Here is a 23,371-nt window from a genome sequence, read left to right as displayed (position 1 = left end):
TCACAAAACATAAAAATCTAAATTGATCATTTCCACTGTGTTTGCTGTAATGAATGTCCTCGTAATAATTACAAACCAAATTTGTCAAACTTTACTTTGGCTATGAGAGAGTAAGAGAAAAAAAACAATACTGTTTGTTTGTTTTTTTGTTTTTTTTTCAAAGAGTGTATTTTCAGCTGTAATAGAAAGGAAAATGAGCTGTGTAGGGAAAAAAAGTATAGGGAAATTGAAATCAATTACATACCTCACTTCAGAACCAGGAGGTAGTTTTGTGAAGTTGATACTGTACCGAAGCTTCTCTAAAATCATATCAGGTCATATTACGGTGAAATTTGATGGAATTAGGACAGTTTGCAAAGATGGGCCGCTTCCTTTCCTACCGAGATGAGGGTAGGATCGGGTGAAAGGGTGTGCAGAGAGAATCCTCTCGTTTGGGACACCATCTTGCTTGGGTGGAGAACATGAGGGGTGAGTGTTAACTGGCACAATTCACCTCTGTAGTCGGGATCAGCTACCTCCAAAATGCACTTGACCTCATGTTGCCTGCCAACTAACTGGGCGGATTTGGCTCAGCTCTCAGTGGGGTGATAATTTCTCTAAGTGGTGGTATATCAAGTAGGCATTCTATGACACTCTGGGGAATCGGAAATTTGTAGATGGCAACCTACCACTTGCTCCTTGGTGATTCAGTGATTATAAATAAACCACATTGTTTGCTACTTTCCATGCACACAAGCACAATATTGTTGGGGACAAATATTTTTGTCCTATGCAGGCTATATTTACATGATTTTTTTTTTCATAAAGATAAAGAAGTAGAGGTGTTCTTCACCAAAATTGCACTAAACAGCACTGGCAAAAGAATATCTGACAAAAAGACATTTATTTGTTTTAAAAAAAAAAACACAGTTGAAAAGCTGAAGAGAAAAAGCTTCCATACAGGTCTTATATCAAGCAAACAATACCTGCTTCTGTATTTGAGATGGTGCTTTCAACTCTGTCACCAGTTTTCAAACACAGACAGAGAACTGTATTCAATAGAACATTAAATTGATTGATCTGTTACCAGTATATCAACAAAAGTAGAGAAAGTGTGGAACAAGTCATCAGTATTGAATATCAGGTGTATGAATTGGGAACAACACAAATTGTGATTATGTGAGAAACAAAGTAAGGAACACACATAACAAAGTCCAGTGTTTTGTAGGGATCAGACACATGAGGTGAAGTAGCTGATTACTAGACGAAGAGACATAATGCAACTGATCTATTGTCTGGACCAACAAAATATGAGCCAGGAGAGAGGAGGAAAGGAAGAGAAGAGAGAGAGGGAGAGATTAGGAGCCTTGGTTTGCGTGTCTGAGTACCGAGAGCTGGGTCACATAGTACAGAGCAGGCCTAGTGGGGTGTGCACTCCATTAATGCAAACCACATGGTGGCGATGCCCAGCGTGCTGCGGCTGGGCTTGTCCACAGCAATTTCCTTGCTAATTCTGCGATGCTGTGCCTGATACTGCCGACTGTATTAGTCATGAGAGGGAGGCAGAGGCATTCAGCGAGCAACGCTGGGGGGGGGGGGTAGAAAAAGAGACGAAAACAAAAAAAGAAGATAAAGGAAAAGAGAGGGAGAGAGCAATAGAGAGAAAATGATATACACAGGACTACTCAACAAACTTTGGTGTATAAAATGCCAATGTAAATGAGCCCACCACAAGGTGGCAGTCTTTCTGGTATAACAGTGACACAAGGGACTGAGCAAGGAGGTACTAGTACCTCCTTGGACGGCTTACTTCGTTTCATCGGGTGATCGCGTTCAGGTCGGGTGGTCGCGATACACGACCTTTCGTAGATTATATGGCCTAATATATGAAGGGTCGGGTGGAGCATTTGAGAATTAGACCCCTATTATTTACGAAGTATCGGGTACAGCTTACCCGAATCTTCGAGAAAAAGCCAGTGCAAATTTTCGAAAGTTCACATGTTTTATGGAGGTTTACGCGATGGTATTCCTATGTTTTTACTCTAAAAAAATTATCACAAGCATTTGTATACAAGGTAATAGCAGCACAGTACTTTCAAATGCTCGCCGTGCATAACTATGGCAAAGCGATACGCTCTCGTGCGATAAAGTGATAAAGCAGGTTTCAATGGACGGCCATCCATATTGTACAGTATGTGCGTTGAAGGTTTTAGATGTCTCGATTCGTGGATTACAACGATCTGGTCCTTCCTGTTCTATCTGAACGTCTTGACAACATTGCTATCGGCATTTTCGTGGTTTCTGTCTCCACTCATTTCTTCACTGCTGGTGACAGCTAGCTCATACCACCTCCATGGACTTTATTGGGCTGAATCGTGATATCGGTCCCCTCTGTGCGTGTGCGTCTTCACCATGTGCAAAGTCTATGGAGGTGGATAGCAGTCACCGGCTGCACTATGACGAAATACAAATTATGTACGTGTAACTGAATTGAGTGGGGACCTTTTTCAGGATAATGCCCTTTATTGTACAAAACCACTTCGTATCATTTATGGAGACATAATCATTCTTTCAGATCACTGCAAATACTTTTGTTACTTGACTGAAAAGATGGAATTCTTTCAAGATATGATCAGAATCTAGTTACCGGTGCATGAAAGATTCCCTTCAAAATTTGATAAGAGTCTGAAACCTTTTTAATCCCTTTCTGAAATATTATTCAAAACTGATTAGTTTGTTTGGTTGGTCAAAATAGACTCACAGAACTCTGATTAATTGGTTCAGTTCATGTTCTCTGCTTTACCATGTATATTCTATGTTTTGTCGACCCTATAGACTGTGCAAAATGCAAACTTTGAGATTGAATGATCATAGATTCTGTGTACATGATTTTGTTGCAAACATTTTAACATATATTTTTAGCCATGTCCATATATCTGGTTGCCATAGCGAGCATACACTGACAACCATGTCTGTAAGTTTTTGCGTGTTTTACTGTTCCATAGGAATTAATAGAGGATGAAATGGGGTTTTCTTGGCTGCAATGTGCTTAATTAGCAAAATAGTAAGTAAATATGGCTGTTAATGGCCCTGAAATGTTTTTAATTATTTGCTTTATTTTCTATGTGACATACATGTAGGCATCAAACAATAGATGTAATAGAGATAATCAGAAAAAACAGCATTTTTCAAAGATGTACCATCTTATGTACTTTGTGTCATTTTAACCCAACTTTAAACAAGTTTTGCCTCTAGTATCATCTCTCTATTATAATATCAATCTGCAAACTAAAAATTCTTATATTATGGAAATGTAGTGAAATGTGAAACTATTATGTGTACCTATTTTGTACTATACTCCTGCATACCCAAAGTGTATAAGAGGGTAGACAGGAATCTGTGTAGTGGTTGGTCGGGCGGGCGGGCGGTTCGTCGCAAAGTTTGCGTCGCGAAGTTTTTTTGTTTTTTTTATCAGTTCTGAATTGATTATGATGAAATCTGGGGGATATGGTGATATTGAGTGATTATTTTCACAAGCTTGAAGTAATTGAATCTAAATTTAGTGTATATGATGAAATTGAGACGTGTGTAGATTTGTATAGGATATGGTTGTCGTGTGTGTTTGTTGGAGAAAGCATCGCCATGGTAATTTTAATTTTCCTAAAATTTTGTGGGGTGAATTATTTCCACAGTATTTAAGTAATGTTACTTTAAATTTGGAATGCGTAATGATTTATATGTGTATTTATATAAGACACACTTTGCGTTATTTCATAAGGCGCTGCCATGGCAGCAGTATATATACTGGAATATTTTTTGGAGTGAATTATAAAAACATACATTGGGATATGTAGGTGATATATTGTTTGGTGAATATAATGATGATGCAGGAAACGATATTAATGAATATATTTATGTGTTGAATAATTGTATAAAAGTGATATACATTAATAGTTTTTGTATAGTTGTAAACGTCGATCGGGTTAATGTATTTTGGTGTTATGGTACATATATGCTATATATTGTACCGGTATATTAGTATGAGTTAGTTTCACTCGTATTCTGTGATATATATGTGGTGTACCTGTGATGTATCTAATGTTTATTTTGCTGTGATATCCGATGTACAAAGAATTTCCAGAGTGGACAATAAAGCAATCAATCAATCAATCAATCAATTAAATTAACAAGAATGGAGTTAGCGCGTTTTGCAATAAAACTCTTCACAATTATGTTAACGCTTGTAGATTTGCTGTTTTGATCGGAAGTATAGGGCCTACAATAAAGCTTTTCAATATTTGTGCATCATATTCTCCATCCTGAAATGCTATTGTTTTATTTAGCGATAGAATTATATTTCTGAGGATATTTTATACTCTTTTATCTGTTATTGCCATTAATTTTTGTGCTATTTCATGACTTGTTTGATGTCTTTTGCTTTGATTTATTCACTGGATTTGCCGTCCCTGATTCACCTGATACTTCATCACTTGAATGACACTTTTTTACATATAGTCGCGTTAAACGATCAACCTTATATCAAGGATTATCTGTATAAAATTGTGATTATTTTACCCCTCCTTACCCGACCCTTCGTATATTAGGGCATGTTACTTACAAAATGTCGGGTAACGCAACCACCCAATGGAACGAAGTAAGCCTCCTTGGACTGAGCCTTGGAATTTCTAGGACTACATCACACCTGTGTTATGAGATTGTACATTGTATATGGTGTGGCTGAGAAACCAACTTTGATGCATTGATTCTCCTTGAATATCTCTGATATATTAGTTCTCCATTTAGCCTTCTAATATCATGAAAACCCCTAAATAATCCCTGCTGCTTTTCATGATAATGTAGTGTATTTGTATAAGATGACTTTGTTATTTACATATGTGAAAGCTGCCCGCATAGTGCTATTAATTGATATTAAACTTAGTAAAGGATATCATTACTAAAAACCATTCAATCTTTTTCTCTCTCTCTTTTTTTTTTGTTTTTTGTTTTTTGTTTATTCTTTTTTTTTTTTTTTGCGGTTGCCTTTGAAGTAAGTACTTAAACCCTTTGGAATGACAAATCTTTTGATGGATTCATCAACAATGTGTACTAAACTGGCTGAAAATAACTAAGAAAGTTACATACATCTACAGACATTTTTTTTTTCATCACTGGAAACATAACAAAAACAAAATAAAATGACCCTGAATCATATTCTGTGAAAGGTTCAAACATAAGTACTAAAACTTCAAAGGAAACAGATACAATGAGTGGAGAAGTGATGTCTCAGCAATATTACTGCTGCCCCCTCCCCCCACATGAATATTAGTAAAAATGAAAAAGAAAGCAAACAGGAAAGGCTGAATCTCGGCATCTGCCCCTTTAGAGCTGAAATTCACAATATTGTATAAAACAGCACATTATACATGTACATGTATATTGAAGAGGTGAGATTTGATTCCCGCATATCTCATACACATAACATGTTTTGTTTTTTCCTGATGAAGAGTCAATGACATATCATCAATGAGGTCTGCAAAATAGCAAAATAAAGTATCCTCTTCAATATTTTCATACCAAAAAATATACAAAACAAAATAGAGAAAGAAAGAAAACTTCTAGTCATCCATCCTGTTTTGCAAGTCATTACTTGACCTTAAAATTATCAGATTCCAATAATTGTGATTGTAATTATGCATGTCTACACATATGACATCTGAAGAGAACAAAAAAACTGAAACATGACAATTGATCTATTTTTTCTCTAGATAGGAAAAGTCAAATGAAGATCTGTCAGCCCCATAAATATTTCAACTGTACAAATAGAAAGGTAGGATGTCGAGATGAGAAGCTCTCAGGAACACCAGCAGCCTTCCTGATTGAGTGCCTAGAGACGGGAAGGCAGGGAGGAAGGGGGCTACATGATGGCTTAATTGGACTAATTCACTGGCTGCAGTTTGACCCTTGCTTCTTTCCAGCCTCTATCCTGCCCAATTGTTCTACAATGATAAGGAAAATAAGATTGTGACCAGGAGGGCACCTCTGCTCAATGTTTCTTGCCATGCCACGGAAATCACTGCATTACACACTGACATAAGAGAGCTCCCTAAGCTAAAAATTTGTTCTCTTTTATGAGTATTTTCCCTGGGGAACATTTCATGAACACTGCATGGAATTTGTACATTGTAGGCTTGGTCATTTTGGGAGGATCAACTGATATTTGGCAGGCATCCAGTTGTCATAATTAATGTTTCAGGTTGAAGGGGAAAAATTAAAAGTAAGGAAGGATATCAGCAATTTCTCCCAGGGACACTGAAAAATCAACATGACAAAGTAAAAGTAAATTACATTATAAGCAACAATATCCTTCCTACAAGACTTCATCAGAAAAGCCAGAACCAATCACAATCACGATGATCTGGACAGGTAGTGATCAGTAATTAGTCAACGTATACCTATTTACATAACTACTTCAGATGAAACTGGGAAAAAGAAAATTCCTTTTAAATTCCAAATATAGTCAGCATTTTATGCTTGCATGCATAACTTCAGAAACAACAACACAATGAAATTTTTACTTTTAAAACATCAGAATTATTGTAAACAGTCTTTTACAAGAAGTTGAGACATATAGCGAAAGAAACATTTGTACACCAACTAATCACAAACAAATCGGAGAAAATCAGAAGCTTGGATGAATACTGATGAAAACAGTGAATGAATTGAGAGAATGAATGAAGACATTTGAGTGCTGTAGCTCTATGGTAGTACAATGAAGACTAAGACAGATACAGGAAACTGAAGAGACAGAAGGATAGTATGACAGAGATGAAGAAAAAAAAAAGTGAAAGAGAGTTTATGAGTCTGTACTGGTCACAGGATGCTATGACTTGGTCTCTTTCACTGCTCACTTCAGCAAGCTTCCTATTGGTTGCTTCCATTCACCTGGTCAAAACACTCGCACTTGTCATCTCACTTTCACATCATCTCTTGACTAAATTATCAGGAAATCAGATAGGTTGTAACACACAAAATTTGAGACATTTGCATCATTTCCTCCTGATGAGTAAGACAACTTTGACTACTGTATATGCCGAATATTTTGCGAGGTTTTTATTTCCGTAAATTTCGCGAGTCAGGTGCTATTTGCGAAATTAAAGACAAGCGAAAATATTGACTCTGATCCCGATGTGAATATGATGTATGCGTGTACACTTCTCCGTTCAGTACAGGACTTCACGATCGCGAAGTTAACCACTCGCGAAATCGTCGGGAATTCCTGATTCGCGAAAATTTAGACTTGTGAAATATATGGCGTATACAGTATTCAAAAGACACATAAGTAAATGCAATATTGAAACACAGAAAAAATGTGAATGTTGAAAAGAAAATAAGAATTTCAACAAAAATGAAAAAAACTGAATTTTGAAAAAATGTGTGAATGAAAATGACCTTACATGAAAGAGCATTTTAACAAAATAATGCTCACACTATGGATATTATGCATTTACAAAGCCTACATTAGTTTTACCCTGCATGTTACAAAATAGTTGTAAGCAACAAAGTTCTCAATGATTTGGTAAAAATCTAGTATATGCAAAGTTCCACTCAAATGTTCCTTGAACTGGAAAGAGGACCTACTCCATCGACATAAAAGAGAGGGGTAGGGATCATCTATTTGTACCTCAATGACATACTTCTACAGAACATGTTGATACAAACAGTTTGTCAGCACAAATCTATTTACTCTATGGACCTGGATCCTCAGAGAGAAGTAATATCCTTATGCTACTGAAATAACGAATGGCACAACAGGAAATTTCCCCTGACTAACTTGTTTCTAAGTGATGCCTGAGAAAGCTGCATGATATTGAAATGATAGCAACAAACAACTCTTACATTCATATTTAATCTCATTCATGTTGTTGAGGTATACATTAGGCAAAAAGACTGGTGCATTTAGCATATTATATCATTCAGCTAATGGAGAGAAAACTACAGTCAATGTGACAGCAATGTATATTAGGCAGATGACAAAACAAATGTAATTTTGACAGGATGTGATTGTTCCCTGTACAAAATAAGGTACTTTCTCTGAGCTGTCTTCAATGTAGAAAACAATCTCCATGACTGACGTCCAATTGAAGCTGTTAGCCAGTGCTGAAACGTGATTTTTTTTTTTTCTCTCCCCTGGTTCCTTTCTGGGTTAATGACCCAATGAACCATTTTGCAGTCATTACTGGACATCAGCATCCATTTCAAACTGATGCCAGTGATTGGTCAGACATGTGCACAAGGTCAACATGATTCATGCAGTCAATAGTCCAAAGATTTGGAGAAGGGGGGGGGGGGAGGGCTGTAGAGGGGACAAATACAGATATTAGTCCTCTGTGGCAGATGTGGAAAGCTTCTGTCCCTGACTAACCTAGTCTCTTTCTGATACGGACTTGTTATTCAGAAAATTCAATGTTAAAAAAAAATGTGAATGGTAACCTCTTAAGTCACTCTTGGGTAAGAGATGATCGGTTGGAAGCGAATCTCAAGATGATGAGAGACAGAGACATCAATAGGAGTGGCAAGGAATGAAACAATAGAACACATCATGTAAGAAGTAAAGTGGAGGTGCAGATAGGCACACAAACACAGACAAACTGTACACATACGTAAAAAGAGAAACAAAGAGAGAGACTAAAAATAATATGAGTGTTCTGGGGCAGCCAAATTCTGCAATCCTGGAAATACATTGATGCACAGTAAAGAACAACACAAACAAGCTAGAAATGTCGCCATGGCGATGGGTATACTTCCACCATATTGCATTATTCTCTCAATAGGTCTACAGTACATCTTGACAATGTGAGAAGATGTTATCACATGATTTTCAAGAAATTGAAATGAAATGTTTCAAAGTTTGATGGCACATCCCCAAAATGTCCCCAGTAACTACATTCCTTGAAACCAGTTTCATTTGACCTTTGACCCTGGACCTTTGACCACCATGGCCCCCAAATTTCTCTACATAATCACTGCTTGTATAACATACAATTTTTATGACAATACTTTGAACCAATTTCAAAATATGGGGAAAAATAAGGTGACATTTTCATTTGACCGTTGACCTCACTGCGCAAATCTTTCCCTACAGCACCATCATGCTGTAATGCATCACGTCTAATAAAATATAGGCCTGTACATTGTCTCATTTCTGAAGTACTGAGAAAATAGTGCAATGTCAGCATTAAATAGCATAATTTTAGCATTTTAACCTGACCTATGACCCCTGACCTTTGAATCCATGACCCAAAACTACCCACAAGAATCACTGTCAGGAAATACATTTGTAAGTTTCATAAAGATACCTTAAGCTATTTCCCAGATATATAGAAGAAAGAGAAATTTTAGCATTTTTACTAGACCTTCAACATCTGACCCCATGGCCTAAAACTCTCCTTAGAGAATCTTGTTAATACATGTATACACAAAGTTTCCTTAAAGATTTCCTCAAGCACTGCAGAGATATGGGGTCATTAGTAACATATTGTCAGGGCGTATCTCACTGGAGGAGACTGTGCCACGATTGCCTGCCATGACTCCTGCAACTGAACAGACCAAAATAACTTGGGCTCTGAGATTCCAGGGTGACTCCACAAATGTCTCCAAATAAGATGATAAGTCATTTGTCCAGAAGTTGTGGAGACGTCGCCACAACATTTCCAAAATGTCTCTGCAACATCTCTGGAAGGTCACCAATGGGTCTTCACAAAGTTGCAGAGACATCTTGGAGACCTCATAATGAGATAAGTCATCATGACTTGGCTGCAACGTTGCAGAGATGTCTCCATGACCTGCTGGAAACTGGAAAGAGTCTCTGCAAAAATCAAACACATTTGATTTTCTCCTGCTTCCCCAGAGACTTGGCTACATTCCAGGAGCTGTTGCAGAGATGTTGCAGAGATGTCTCTGGGACTAAGAGAGACTTGAGTTGCCACCAGGTCGTCAACTCGTCTCCAACCCAATGAGATACCCACTTTAGAATTTGACCTTAGCCTACACGGATGACCTTTGACCTTGGGCGCATGTGTCCACAAGTTGATAGGCGCAGCTTTGTCCACTCACACATATGGCTTTTATGCTAAGTGTTATTTGAACACGTCAAGTGTTTACGTCATTCACAAAAATGATTACGGATGGACGGATGCACAATCTGAAAACACTATGTCTCCAGTGACCTTTGCGGTGGCGGAATAAAAATATATTGTGCAAGCACAGAGCAATTATTGGTTCAGAAATTGGAAAAAGTTCATATATCCTGGAAAAAAATAATTGTACTTTAAGATCAAATTTTCTGATCTTAGATGAAGAAAAAAAAATGTAGTAAAAAATTACTATGTCCTGTACTTGGTAGGTCAGGTATTCTGATAAATATATGTGGGAAAAAACAGGAGCCACTACTACCACTATCTTCTATCTGCAGGGAAGAGCTTGTTACAGTTTGGGGGGATTCTAGTATCATAAGGCTCATATGATTATGGTGAGAGGTCCAGATTTTTTTTTTTTTCATTTTTCATTTTTTTTTTTTTTGCTTTTGGCCCATGCAAACTCATGTTGCTTGACAGCATGCCAAGTGCAGACCTTTATTCAAGTCTCACACACGCACACACACACGCAGAGCTGTGTTTAAAACAATGGATGATACACAATAGAGGGTATTGAGGTGTAAGTATACTGTGCTATATAAATACCTACACACAGAGCCAGAGTTTGCAATGTGAACGCAATAGGTGCTTATCCCACAAGGTACATATCGTCGCTGGGGTGACAAGACCTCGTATCTCAAAAATGTCAAGAAAATTTTTTTTAGCTTAATGGTCAAATAATGGGTCAAGTGATGTCTTGGCCAAATCCTAACTGTCTTACTCCAAAAATGAAGCCACCATGACATGTCACAGAGAAGGCTTTCCCATTCACTATAGTGCTTTGGCCGCCATGTTTTTTCGCTCTCCTGAACATTTGACAATTTTGAGATACGAGGTTTTGTCACCCCAGCGACGATATGGAGGTCACTTCCTAAACGAGCAAAGAATAATTTCATTAATTAATGCTCAAAGCCTAAACACAGATCTCAGAGGGGCTCAAAATTCATCTTCCACCATTGGAATTTGTTTGCAATACATTGAACAGGTCTACCAAGAAATTTGTCTCTCTGCAATGATTTGCCAAGAGTATTTTGACATCAAAAGGGTAAAGTAGATTCAATCCTATGCATCCAACCTTTATACCTGAAATACCCTTCATTTTCAGCAGTGCGTATGCAGAATGTTACATGATGATCGACTGTGCCCTAGCAGTTATATTTTCCAACAAGCTGCATGCAATTTACTCCAGCGTGGAAGATGGGTGGATATTGCTGTGGCTTGATTGGTTGAAAACCGTTAATCAATTATGAAAAATTACCTGGCAACCCACCTTTGGGTGTGCTCTTAGACTGTAGTACTTCCAGGCAAACCTTTTTGGCTGATAGTTTGCATTTTCATTATTACCCAACATAAATTGTGTTATTGCAGTGTTACTTCATGCATTTCTTATGCATGCACGTTTATGTGTAGACAGGGGAAGGGGGGGGGGGGGTTTCCATATGACAATACTAGAGCTCCTGATATACAATTCAGGTATGCCACTACTGGATTTACAAGTTTTCTATGCATCAATTTAAAGTCAGATGCCTGCATCACAAAATCTGAGACAATTCTCTGGTATTACATGACTTTCATTCTAAAGTGATACGTACTGTGTGTTCAGACGTTCCCCCGCTTCATGGGGAATGTCCCGTTTGCCAGGACTTTCCCCGGCAATCCCATCGTCTGAACGCTCAGCTGAGACATCCGCCGCTTCCCTGGCAAGCTTGTCGAGTCCGGCAACAAATTCTGGCGGGGGACTGACCTTGATTTCTCGCACAGCTGTTTTCTTCATCAGTGCGCATGCTCGAAATGTGGTGGTGAAGAACTACGACATGTGTTTGTATTTGCAATCGGGCGCCCTGGAGCGCCACGTATGGTGACCTTACACACAGCTGAAACCACCAGCCGTGATTTTGTCCCCCTTTCAGCGGGAGATTTCAATGCACATGTGGACGGTCCACCGTAAAAAAGATACAATCTCTCTAAACTTCCCCCGCGAAGTGGGGGATCTTCTGAATGCAGGGTGTGACTTTAACCATCTTGCATTTCTTAGACTGAAAATTCTTCCGTCTGGATCCCCTAGCAAACTGGAGACTCTGATCACTGGAGTGTGTACAATATAAAGGGAGTATCTCACTGAGTGGCGAATGTTTGCGAGCGTAGCAAATTCTTGGGAATTTTAGGTTTCGTCAGGGTTTGTTGACAGTTGCAATCAAATTTGTAAACCATTGCAATACAATTCGCAAACAGTTTTCATTGTCATAAACAGTTTTCCTTGTCACAAAGAAATTTTGAACATGTTCAAAACTTCAAAGTGGTAAAGTGGTAGAGTAGGTCAAACCAAAGTGGGAGAAATTCAAAATCAAGTGGGAGTGGTGACTTTCTTCCAACGTGAGCTAATATGATAACCAATGTAGAAAATTTCCTCATGTTTTCATCAGAATAAAATATAACCAACATTTTATTCAAACGGTTGTTCTGTTACATGCTCCCTACACATCCTCCTTTATTTTCAAGTAAAAGCTCTCCACAGTTATCTCTGGTTCCATAATATTAAGGTGGCAAAACCTACCCAATTAAAAAAAAAAAAAGGTTCACGGTAAGACTGACAAAAAAATAAAGCGCATCCAGAAGCTTGTTCAAGAATAGAAAAATGGTATGTATTAAGCACACTAAATCAAATTTCAGAAATGGTTTCATTTCAAAATCATACTTTGCATGCTAAATGTCTTGCAAATACTATCAATTTCACTGCACATTGCACTATGTGACACATTCTTTTATAAAATGGGTTCAAGAATGTAGCCAATTGGAAGCGCTGAAATGAGTCACGTGCGAGTGCATTATTTTTTACGATCATGCACGGCCTGACGTCACAATGTTTACACTAGCAGTGCGCACTCAATCAGTCGTTACAAGTGCGCGCCACGCACTACTATACGGCCTGTCAATCCTGTAAACAACTTCTAGTTCGGGCTGCCAGCCGGCCTTTCTTGTGCGTAACATGTGGCGTACGTATACTCTTATACGTACAGTACTTATGTGCAGGATTTCCGAGTGCAACGTGCGTAAATGTTTGGGACGAACATCTTCGGACATCTTGACTTTTGAGCGAGTGCTACATGTAGTTGACTGGTATTGACCCACAAAGGTACGTGAAAAATGCCGTTAGTTTTCGACCCATTTTATAAAACAAATGATGCACAGGATTATTTATATACTATATCCTGTGCATCACAGGATATACTCTATCCTGTGCATCATTTGTATAATAATGCATTTCCCTTCCAGCTGAGATAAAGCTACCCTAGACAATGCTCTAACAAAGAGGGCTCCTGCCTGTAGTGAGTTTCTTGATTTCTAGCTGACTGAAGGTACTTACCTTATGCCCACACAGCTTGCGAACACTCTTGCCACTTCGAATATCCCAGACACGAATTGAACGATCCATGGAACCAGTCACCAGTCTACGAGTGTCGAACATTACACAGCAGACTCCATCCCCATGACCCTACAGTCATCAACAGAGTAGGAACAAAATGAAACAAATACATACAATAAAGTAACTACTAAAATAGATAATGAAAAGAAAATATGAAAAAAAATACCATTGTCTTAAGATCAACAATGCAGTGTATGGTGCAAATAACAAAACTTCATTTATCCAGCTCTCTTAGATTTGTAATTACTGTAAAACACAATATTTTTGGGGATTGAAATTTTTGCGAATTGGAGCTGACGGCCTTTTTTGTCACATGAAATTTTCGCGAGTTGCCTCGAACATTTAATGCATATAGTATAGACATGAATTTTCGCGTGCATTTTAATTTCACAAATTTTGGCTCTCGCGAAATTCGCGAAATTAAAATGCATGCGAACATTCCTTGTTATACACTATATGTGTTAAAATGGCATCATTGTGAAAATTTGGAATCAACTTGCAATTCTTGCTTGAGTATAAGAAGATCAACTGCCAGCAAGTTTCAGTGACAGTTACACAGCATTACAGCACACTAACAAATGGCAGATGTAGATGGCAAAACCTAAGGAAATTGAATGTGTTTCATAATGCAAACGTACACTTTGGTCATCCAATCAACTGTACGTGGTTCTTCAGCATAGTAAGCATAAGGAAAGTCTGAAGAGATTGTCTGAGTGTGTTAGCGAGGTCAAACTGTGGTCAAGTCAGAACCAACTCAAACTCAACGAGTCTAAGACTGAAATCCTGCACATCACATCTCAGTTTCGCCAATCAATGCCTGTTCCCAACAACTGTATTGAAGATGCGATCTTCCCATCAGCATCAGATCGAGATCTCGGGGTTGTCGTAGACCACAAGCTCAATCTATAGAGGCATATAAACAAAACATGCCGCTCAGCCGCATTCGGCATATGTAAAATTGGGAAACTTAGACGCTTCTTGGATCAAGCCAACACGGAACGTCTTGTCAATGCCTTTGTCACCACGCACCTCAACTATTGTAATTCTCTGTATGTCAACCTTCCCTATGCCCATATTGCCCCCTGCAAAGAATCCAGAACACAGCAGCTCGTCTCGTCTCTTGCATTAAGAAATCCGACCACATCACTCCCATCCTTCGCTCCCTTCACTGGCTCCCCATGGTTCAAAAAATATAATTCAAAATACTCACCCTTACCTACAAAGTAAAGCACAGTTTAGCCCCTGGATACATCTCTGAACTATTAGTTCCCAAGAATTCATCCCGTGTCCTGCGATCATCCCGCTCAATCCATCTCCAACTTAGCCCTGGACCCATACCATGTACCCGCTATGGCAGTCGTGCTTTCGCCGTCACCACGCCCCAACTATAGAACAAGCTCCCCCTTCACATCAGATCTTCACCCTCGCTAGATACATTTAAGACCCTCCTGAGGACACATCTAATGAAGTTAATATAAGATGAAATTACTATGATCTCATGTTTTTGTATGGGAGGTTTTCTTTGTGTGTGTGTGTGTGTGTATTAAGTATGCTAACTTTAGTATTTGATTATTGCTAAAGTATATTAAGTAATGTAAATCATTGTAGAGTTTTAAAGTTATGTTGAATAATGTAAGATTACGTTTTGGTATAATTATGATACATGTAACGCATTTAGAAACTGTGTATTAAGCACGAAATAAATGTTAATTATAATTATTATCATTAAAACCAAAATATTTGATCAGAACATGAATGGTAGCCCTATTCCTGGGGGGCGTTTCAGCAATGAGTTCGTCGGAGGTTTTCACCGACATATTTGCTATCAGCCAATCAGACGCAAGGATTTCCGTAGCTTTTAACAGTTGTCAGTGTAAATCACCGACAAAAAGTTTCATGAAACTGTCCCCAGGTTGACACTTACTTTGGTATATCAAATGACTGCTTACATTGTAACATTGCACTGCCTTCTACAAGGGAGAGATAGAGAGAAAAAGAGAGGGAGAGAGAGAGAGTCAAACCTAGAGAGGGTGAGAGAGAGGATAGTGTATGACGTGATTTCCATTCTCTGACTGGTTTGTCAAACACATTTTTCTTTTACAAGTTGCTTCTTTGATGCATGGGTATTTCACGAAAAGCCTCGCCCATACATTACTGAAATGTTTTGTTTGAATGAAACTGTATATAGTTCCAAGACCCGGCAGTCAACCAAATTTCACCACTGGAAAATGGAAACAAACATCCATTCAAAATGGGTTCATCATCTTGGTCCCAGTCACTTGGAATTCACTACGGCCCAGTATTTGACATCTACAATCTAATAGGATGTTAAAAAAAAAAAAAAAATGAAAAATGAAAATATTTCTCCTTGCTAAATACTAGTTCAGTTTGCAACTGATTGAAAAATTGCCCTACATTGACATAAATAAGCACTGAATTAATCAGTGTTTAGTGGTATGTATATATCAGTAATATAAGTATATAATGCGAAATATGCTTCATTTAATTTTCTAATTGTATATTGTAAACACTGAAAGAAATAAAGGAGAGTTCTTTGATCCCCGTCATATATCAAATATAATTCTGAGATGGTTGTAGCTAGCATTTTCCAAATGAAACTATTTCTGTCCTGTTCTAAGACAGCCATTCTAATTAATATGGATCAGATTCTTTCTATCACATGTGGCATGGGGAAGTATACAGAAATATCAACCTTTGAAGATACACAGTATGGCATCCAAGTTTATCTCCATGAAAATGCTAAAAGCATACTCATCATGAAATTTCTCTTTCCCACTGACAAATGCCGTAAAACTACTCACAGGTGTGAGCCAAACACAATGGTGACTGTAGGAGGTGAGTTTTATGTGTCACATTTTCATGGAATTCATAATCCTATGACACACAAAACCAACCATTGTATAGGGTCTTGATGCATACCTTGAGAATGCTAGAGACAAACTAGCACACGGCGTATTTATAAGGGAAACTCAGATCATGCATTTTAATTAGGGAAGCATTCTTTTCCAACAGATAGAGGGAAAGAAAATTATATGAGGAAAAAAATGATCAAGCCCTAATTACCGACACACAATAACAAAGACACCTCCAATGAAATTCTCCCTTCAGGAGGAAAATTAAAAATTATTTGATTGTTTACACCACATGATGAGGTCACACCATGCACTCTGAGTATTTCTCGTGACAATACTGGTATGTGATTAATACTATTCCTCATAAAATGAGACATATTTGTCTCCCTTACATCCTATCTAATGATTGGAGTATTTGCATGTATTCTATGTATGTTGTATTATCTAGACACAAGCTCTAGCACAAGAGATGAGATGGAAAAATTTGTGCCATACTTTGGTTACTAATATAAAGTGATGTAGTGGCCACAGATGACCTTGACTAGCCAGCCCAACTACAGCCTTTACCTCCTGCTAGTGACAGTCACTCCCTAAGCACAGGGATTAGACACTGTCACTGAACTCATCAACCGCCTCTTTCTCACTGTAGGCCAACGTCCAACGTCGAGATATTTTGCCAAATTTCTGTAATGCCACATTCAAGTGTCAAATTATAGTGAATAGTAGGCAGAAGTTTGGCCATCATTCACTTTGCTTTCCACACTTCAGGTTAATACTGTCACAGGGAAAACTTCAATGGGACAGTCATTTATACTTACACCCAAGCAATGTTGACTGCATTTGGGTTTTCTTTAATTCTCAACTGATTGTGATGTCAAATGGGATAAGGAATTGATGACAGAACAATAACGTGAACTTAAACCATATTTTCTCATGCATTGACTGGATTGATTTCTCACAATACAACATCAAAAGCCTTTTCTTTTTAAGATTTAATTGAAACAACATTTAATTGACAGGTTTGCTTTTGATTATAGGCAATTACTGTCTAATAGAGGAAATCAAACAGTTCTAAAAGACCACTTTTTAGGTTTATTTGTTGAAAAAAATATGCATGGAAAATGTTGATATTTACATTGTTGTCTTGATATCTTTACTTAGGAATCAGTCTTTCATGAGCAATGTGGATTGCATCAAACATGATTGTGGGAGAGCATGCGGCAAAGATAAATCACTAGAATGCCAAACAAATTAGAAAATTTGAAGATGCATTCGCATCTGTGCTAATACCAGAATAGTTCATAGCATGCTTGATGTTTTTTGCTGGAGCCTTCTGTAAAATCTACAAAAGCTAATGGATACAAAGAATTGTGAGCAGTTACATTATAGTTTTGCTAAGCATGAGATCGCAAGGCACATCTGACTTTTGGCATTGTGAGTTTGATTTGGCTCTACTAGTGGCAAAGGCACATTGGCATATTGCTCTACTTCCAAAGGCAACATCAGTCAGTACTTGCTCCTTTTTCTCCCCTTCCCTATGAATGATGAACGAAAAAAACCCTATAAACAAGGACCGTTTGTGAACAACTAATGTATTTGAGTCTCTTGAAGCAAAATTTACTTCATGATGAATTAGAAAAAACATTAACTTGACAAACATTTCTATAAAAGACAGAGTGCCAGAAAAGGGAGGGGTAGAGATCTTCAAACAATAGTACGCTGCACACTGACATTGTGTCGTAAACAGCCTGGGAACAGCAAGGAAATGTCTCTAAGCTCTACTCCAGTAAAAGCCTGACTCCTGGCATTATTGAAAACATCATGACTTCTATTTGTCTTTCTTTTGACCTAAAATATACACAGCAAATGGCTGATTTATGTATCATCAGGTTCATTCAACTCTGCAAAAAGATTGATTTATCACTTCGTGGGGAAGAGGTTGTATGACAAGGCAAATACCGCTGAGCATCGCGGCACACAACATGCTTATGCCAGGCACATTAAGCATAGATGTCAAGTAGCACAGAATGATCATTACAATGCAAAAACTCTTGCGGTCTCATGCTTAGCAAAACTATAATGTAACTGCTCACAATTCTTTGTATCCATTAGCTTTTGTAGATCTTACAGAAGGCTCCAGCAAAAAACATCAAGCATGCTATGAACTATTCTGGTATTAGCACAGATGCGAATGCATCTTCAAACTTTCTAATTTGTTTGGCATTCTAGTGATTTATCTTTGCCGCATGCTCTCTCACAATCATGTTTGATGCAATCCACATTGCTCATGAAAGACTGATTCCTAAGTAAAGATATCAAGACAACAATGTAAATATCAACATTTTCCATGCATATTTTTTTCAACAAATAAACCTAAAAAGTGGTCTTTTAGAACTGTTTGATTTCCTCTATTAGACAGTAATTGCCTATAATCAAAAGCAAACCTGTCAATTAAATGTTGTTTCAATTAAATCTTAAAAAGAAAAGGCTTTTGATGTTGTATTGTGAGAAATCAATCCAGTCAAGGCAGGATTTACAGACTACCAAATATGTTGGCTGATTTATTGTTACCTAGGTCATGTGGCCAGCTTGACATTCTCCCCCCAACCAGGAAATTGGACCTGGATAGTCCAATTCCCTGAGTGATACTTTGACGTTGGGCAGAGGAAAGAGAGACAGCGGGTGGCAGGGATCTGGAGTTCAAGCTGCCTAGTAAGGTAGGATCTTCAGGGAATACCTAGAATCCGACAGCTAAATTTCCCTGGTTTTTACAGTCTAACCCCCCTCCCCCCCCCCCAAAAAAAAAGAATACACTCACAAGGCAAACAATAACCCAAAACAACAAAATACAAGAAGGCCTCAGACAAGGGGTGCACAATAGCCTTATTACCACAACTGAAAACAAACAAACAACAGAACTTTTTTCAGCTTCTAATCCATTCCAATTCACAGGGCAACCATCACAAGGTGAAGCGATTGTTCTTCTCTGTCCCATAGGTGTGCAAATATCCTGTTAGCATGGAATGGTACAGAGTAGAACTATCACAAAACTTGCTAATACTTTACAGCAGCAAATCATTATGTTCTTCATTGTGCATGTATCTTCACTTATACACTGAGGCAGCATTGGGAATATGTGTTACTTTTCATATTGTTTGAGTTAACAAACAAATAAATAAATGAATAATGTGACAAGAGTGACTGTAAGCATTTTTCACTGTTGATCAAGTAACTCATCAATAGCACTACTGGTATCATTCCCTTGGTCTTTCACTGAATCTACTTCAGGGGCTCCATATATCAACTAGTGACACTCGTATTTTTAGACCACTTTCCCTGGAAGTTAAATAGCAAAGAGTTTTGCCAAGAAGCATAGATCATGTATCACCACACAAATGGTAGCAATTCAGAAGCAGGGTTCCTTCTTCATCACTCAATGCTGCCATATGATTTTAGCTTTCACACAGTGCATCAATTATCAGACTACCCATAATCCTGCCTCAACCATCACTCATATATCTCCTGTATTCTTGACAAAACTGGGCGATAGAAACTGTTTCTCTCTTTTAAACCTTGGGGCAGCCTTGGCACTATTACCGCTTGTCATTCAGAGGTGCTCCATAAATCTGGAGGAAAGTGTCCTCCAAGGTTCAGGAGGTTGGAAGCTGGCACATGTAATATTTGCCTGGAGCAGCAAACATGGAACAGACACTGACAATGTGTGTGATCTGTCACGCAGCTCAGAGCAGCTCTTGCCTTGCTGGACTAACATCATCACTGGATGGCATCGTCTCCTTCCACAACCAATCTATTCTCTTCTAGCTTTTTAGCTTTTTATCTTCACTTTAAAATGCCGCAGCCAACACATATCTGCCAGACTGAGATGTCAATAATTTCTATGGCTGACTACATGTTACTGGAATGTCTCTCCTTGATACTCATTTCTGGCTGTTATTCTCTTTCCCAGTTTTTTTCTCCTTGCAAACACAGTGACATTTACACATTCGCAACAACTGTCCTACACTTCTGAGGCCTGTTCACATAAAATCTTGCTCATTGTGAGAAATAACAACTTGCTTTCAGAGATTGAAATACAACTCTCAAATTCACATCCAAAGAATGGACAGTCTGGTGTTGCAATGTCAGCTGCTACAACCAAGGATACAATTGGCATTTCTTATCAACTCACAGGTGTGTTTTACTATGTATCTGTACCCCTTTGTTTCAGTCTGTTTTTCATACAGACAACTATCCAACAATAGTGTGCTCAGGATTCACTGTTAGAGTCTAAATGACTTGTTTATTGATAGTAACACTCAAATGCGATTGTTTCAAGCTCTTATAGAAACATTACATTTATGATTTCTTCATCAAACCAAAAAAACAGAAAAGTCCTCACTTAATTCAAGTCTTGGGACTTTTCTATCATTAAACGAATTATATGAAAAATTATAGTGATCCAATTTATCACAAGTTATCATATAGATTTTCATTCTTGAATGACTTAATAATCATTTTAATAAACAAATCTCGCAGAAATTTATTTTCAACAATATGAGAAACACTCACAACAAATAGGATCATTTGGCCCAGATTTTCAGTTATTTGGAATTTTCACAGGATCAGTACAGTATGATAGCATGGCGTTAATTCACATAAACTAGACTAAGTTGATACCTCTTAAACTTGACAATCAAATTTCTATACCCTGTGCACAAGGACAACATTGTCTCATTTACTGCTTTGTTTCTCACCATATCATATTCTTAATGGAATATCCGGATTAATCTTGTGCACCAATATCTCTGTTGTGTAACTTGGACCAAGTATCAACAAACTCCAATGAAGGATATTATTTTAGTTGTGTGAACAGGATCTGAGGGATAAAAACAGACATTGACTTTAGTTGTGAAGAATCTCCATGGCCTAATCACAGGGCTTGAACTTGAAAGCTCATCTCCTATAGTTAAAAAGTTTGAAGTTCAGGGAAATGGTACACTCATGAGAAGAGTAATGATGACAATGTAATTTTCCTCATTTGACAAGTAGGTGTTTTTATCTGTATACTGATTCAATCATCATGGTTTGATAGTAAAAATATATTGACATCCCAGCAAATCAGCATATCAAGTAGTCTATCCTCTCTCACTGTCAGAACACGAAATACTGATATCATATCATGGACAAAGGTCAACAAAGTTTCAATCAATTCATATATTATCTGAGAATACTTATATGACAAATCACACTGAATCTTTCCTGAATTACATCCAAACACTTCATTACTAAAACATGACTTGGATGTCACTACTACATACAGTACTCAACAATAGCAACAGAAATGGATGCACTGTAGAGGTAAGATTAATTTCTTCCATCCCATCCTTCCCCTCCCTTCACCCCCCCCCCCCAAAAAAAAAAAAAAAAACACACAAAAACAAAAACAAAAACAAAAAAAAACACACACACACAAAAGACACAGACAGTTGTGACATCCCCCCCCCCAAAAAAAAAAAAAAAAATGTGGTGTCTCCTTCACTTAAAATTGTGATACTGAATTTGCAGAAATATTGCAAGATAAATGTATTGCTTTACATTCTAATACATTGTTATACCCTGATAATGTGATGGCACTAAGTATTCATTTGGCTTGCTACCTGATTGTTCCAAACATCTGCCAAGCATGTATATCAAGCAATCAATTAGCCATATCCCTATAAGGTCATTAATGAAGAATGAGTATGCATGTTCATTTCCAGCTATTAGCCTTAACACCACTCTGTGGGAATAAAATGAGAGAAGCTGAGTAAACTGACCCTTGTCTAGGTTTCAACAAGACCATCTAAAAGTTGAGGCAAAAACTAGGAGACAGCAGTTTGTCAATCTTATTACTGCAATCAACAGTCATGAATAAATAGCCACATCCCCTTTAAGTGGCCTGAAGGTAGCAGAATGACTAGGCACATTTCTCCCTTCTCTTCCCGAGCCTCTCTGCCCTACCCCTCCCTCCCTCCCCCTCTCTTTCTCTCTTTCACTGTCGATCAACTTTTATTTTTTCACTGCCAAAGTACATGTCCAGAATACGAGTCTTCAAAAAATAAGAATTACTGTCACTGCAGAGATTATACGAGTCCAGAATGTTTGACTGACATGAGTGTGAAAGATAGCAGTTCATCATTCAATGTTCTTAGCATTACTGTGTGTTAGCAGAGCCTTAGATAGCAGGTCTGTCTATTCCATTAATCATGACACTTTCTATGGATGGCAAACAGGGAAATCTGCATGTATGAGTCAACTGTTTTTGTGACAGTGTGGTTTCTGTGATACTACTACTCATATTTTTGTGGGGCTTTTAAAACAAATGCATGACGGTAATGGGATATCCCATTCTCATTTCTCAGTATTGTGTACCATTATTCAACTGATGTTATAGTAGTCACTATGAGGCTAGATGGTATCAATGCTTTGCTATCATCCAAACCCATGTAGCTACAATTTACAAAATACAGCTTTCCTTTCTCACACTGTCTCACTAGGCACAGGTATTTTGCTTCGCGTAGTTTGGGCAATGACCGCAAACTTCTAGAGAAGTTACCAGTAAAACTTCCTGCAAAACTTTCTGCATGCACTATAATAGGGGAGTTTCTCACCTCTTGCCAAACTATGTATAGTATTGTGCAGTGTGACCACACTCGACTGAAACTTCATGTAGTTTGTGACACCATAATAGAATCATTCATGTTGTTTCTGCACATTGTGCATTCTTTTGTATGCTGCTGCGTGTTGACATTTTTTTTTTCCCTGCGAGAAACCGGAAGTACCCATAGTTTCCGATCACTGAAATTATGCATAGTTTTGTCGGAGTGTCACAGAGTGCTCAAACTTCTGAAAGTTATAGGGAA

The 23,371-nt window shown here is 37.9% G+C and overlaps 1 protein-coding gene across 3 annotated transcripts in view; it reads right to left on the bottom strand.

Moving 5' to 3' along the window:
- LOC140246083 (uncharacterized) overlaps positions 1-23,371 on the bottom strand; it is a 90,667-nt gene that overhangs the window by 42,183 nt on the left and 25,113 nt on the right. For all 3 annotated transcript variants that reach the window (XM_072325532.1, XM_072325540.1, XM_072325548.1), the window contains one exon: positions 13,537-13,665. In XM_072325532.1, the coding sequence (XP_072181633.1) occupies positions 13,537-13,665 (129 nt within the window). The remainder of the gene's footprint in view (positions 1-13,536; positions 13,666-23,371) is intronic.

Source organism: Diadema setosum, chromosome 1 (genome assembly GCF_964275005.1).
Source record: "Diadema setosum chromosome 1, eeDiaSeto1, whole genome shotgun sequence".
Lineage (NCBI taxonomy): Eukaryota > Metazoa > Echinodermata > Echinoidea > Diadematoida > Diadematidae > Diadema > Diadema setosum.
This window is presented reverse-complemented; position numbering and strand designations above follow the sequence as displayed.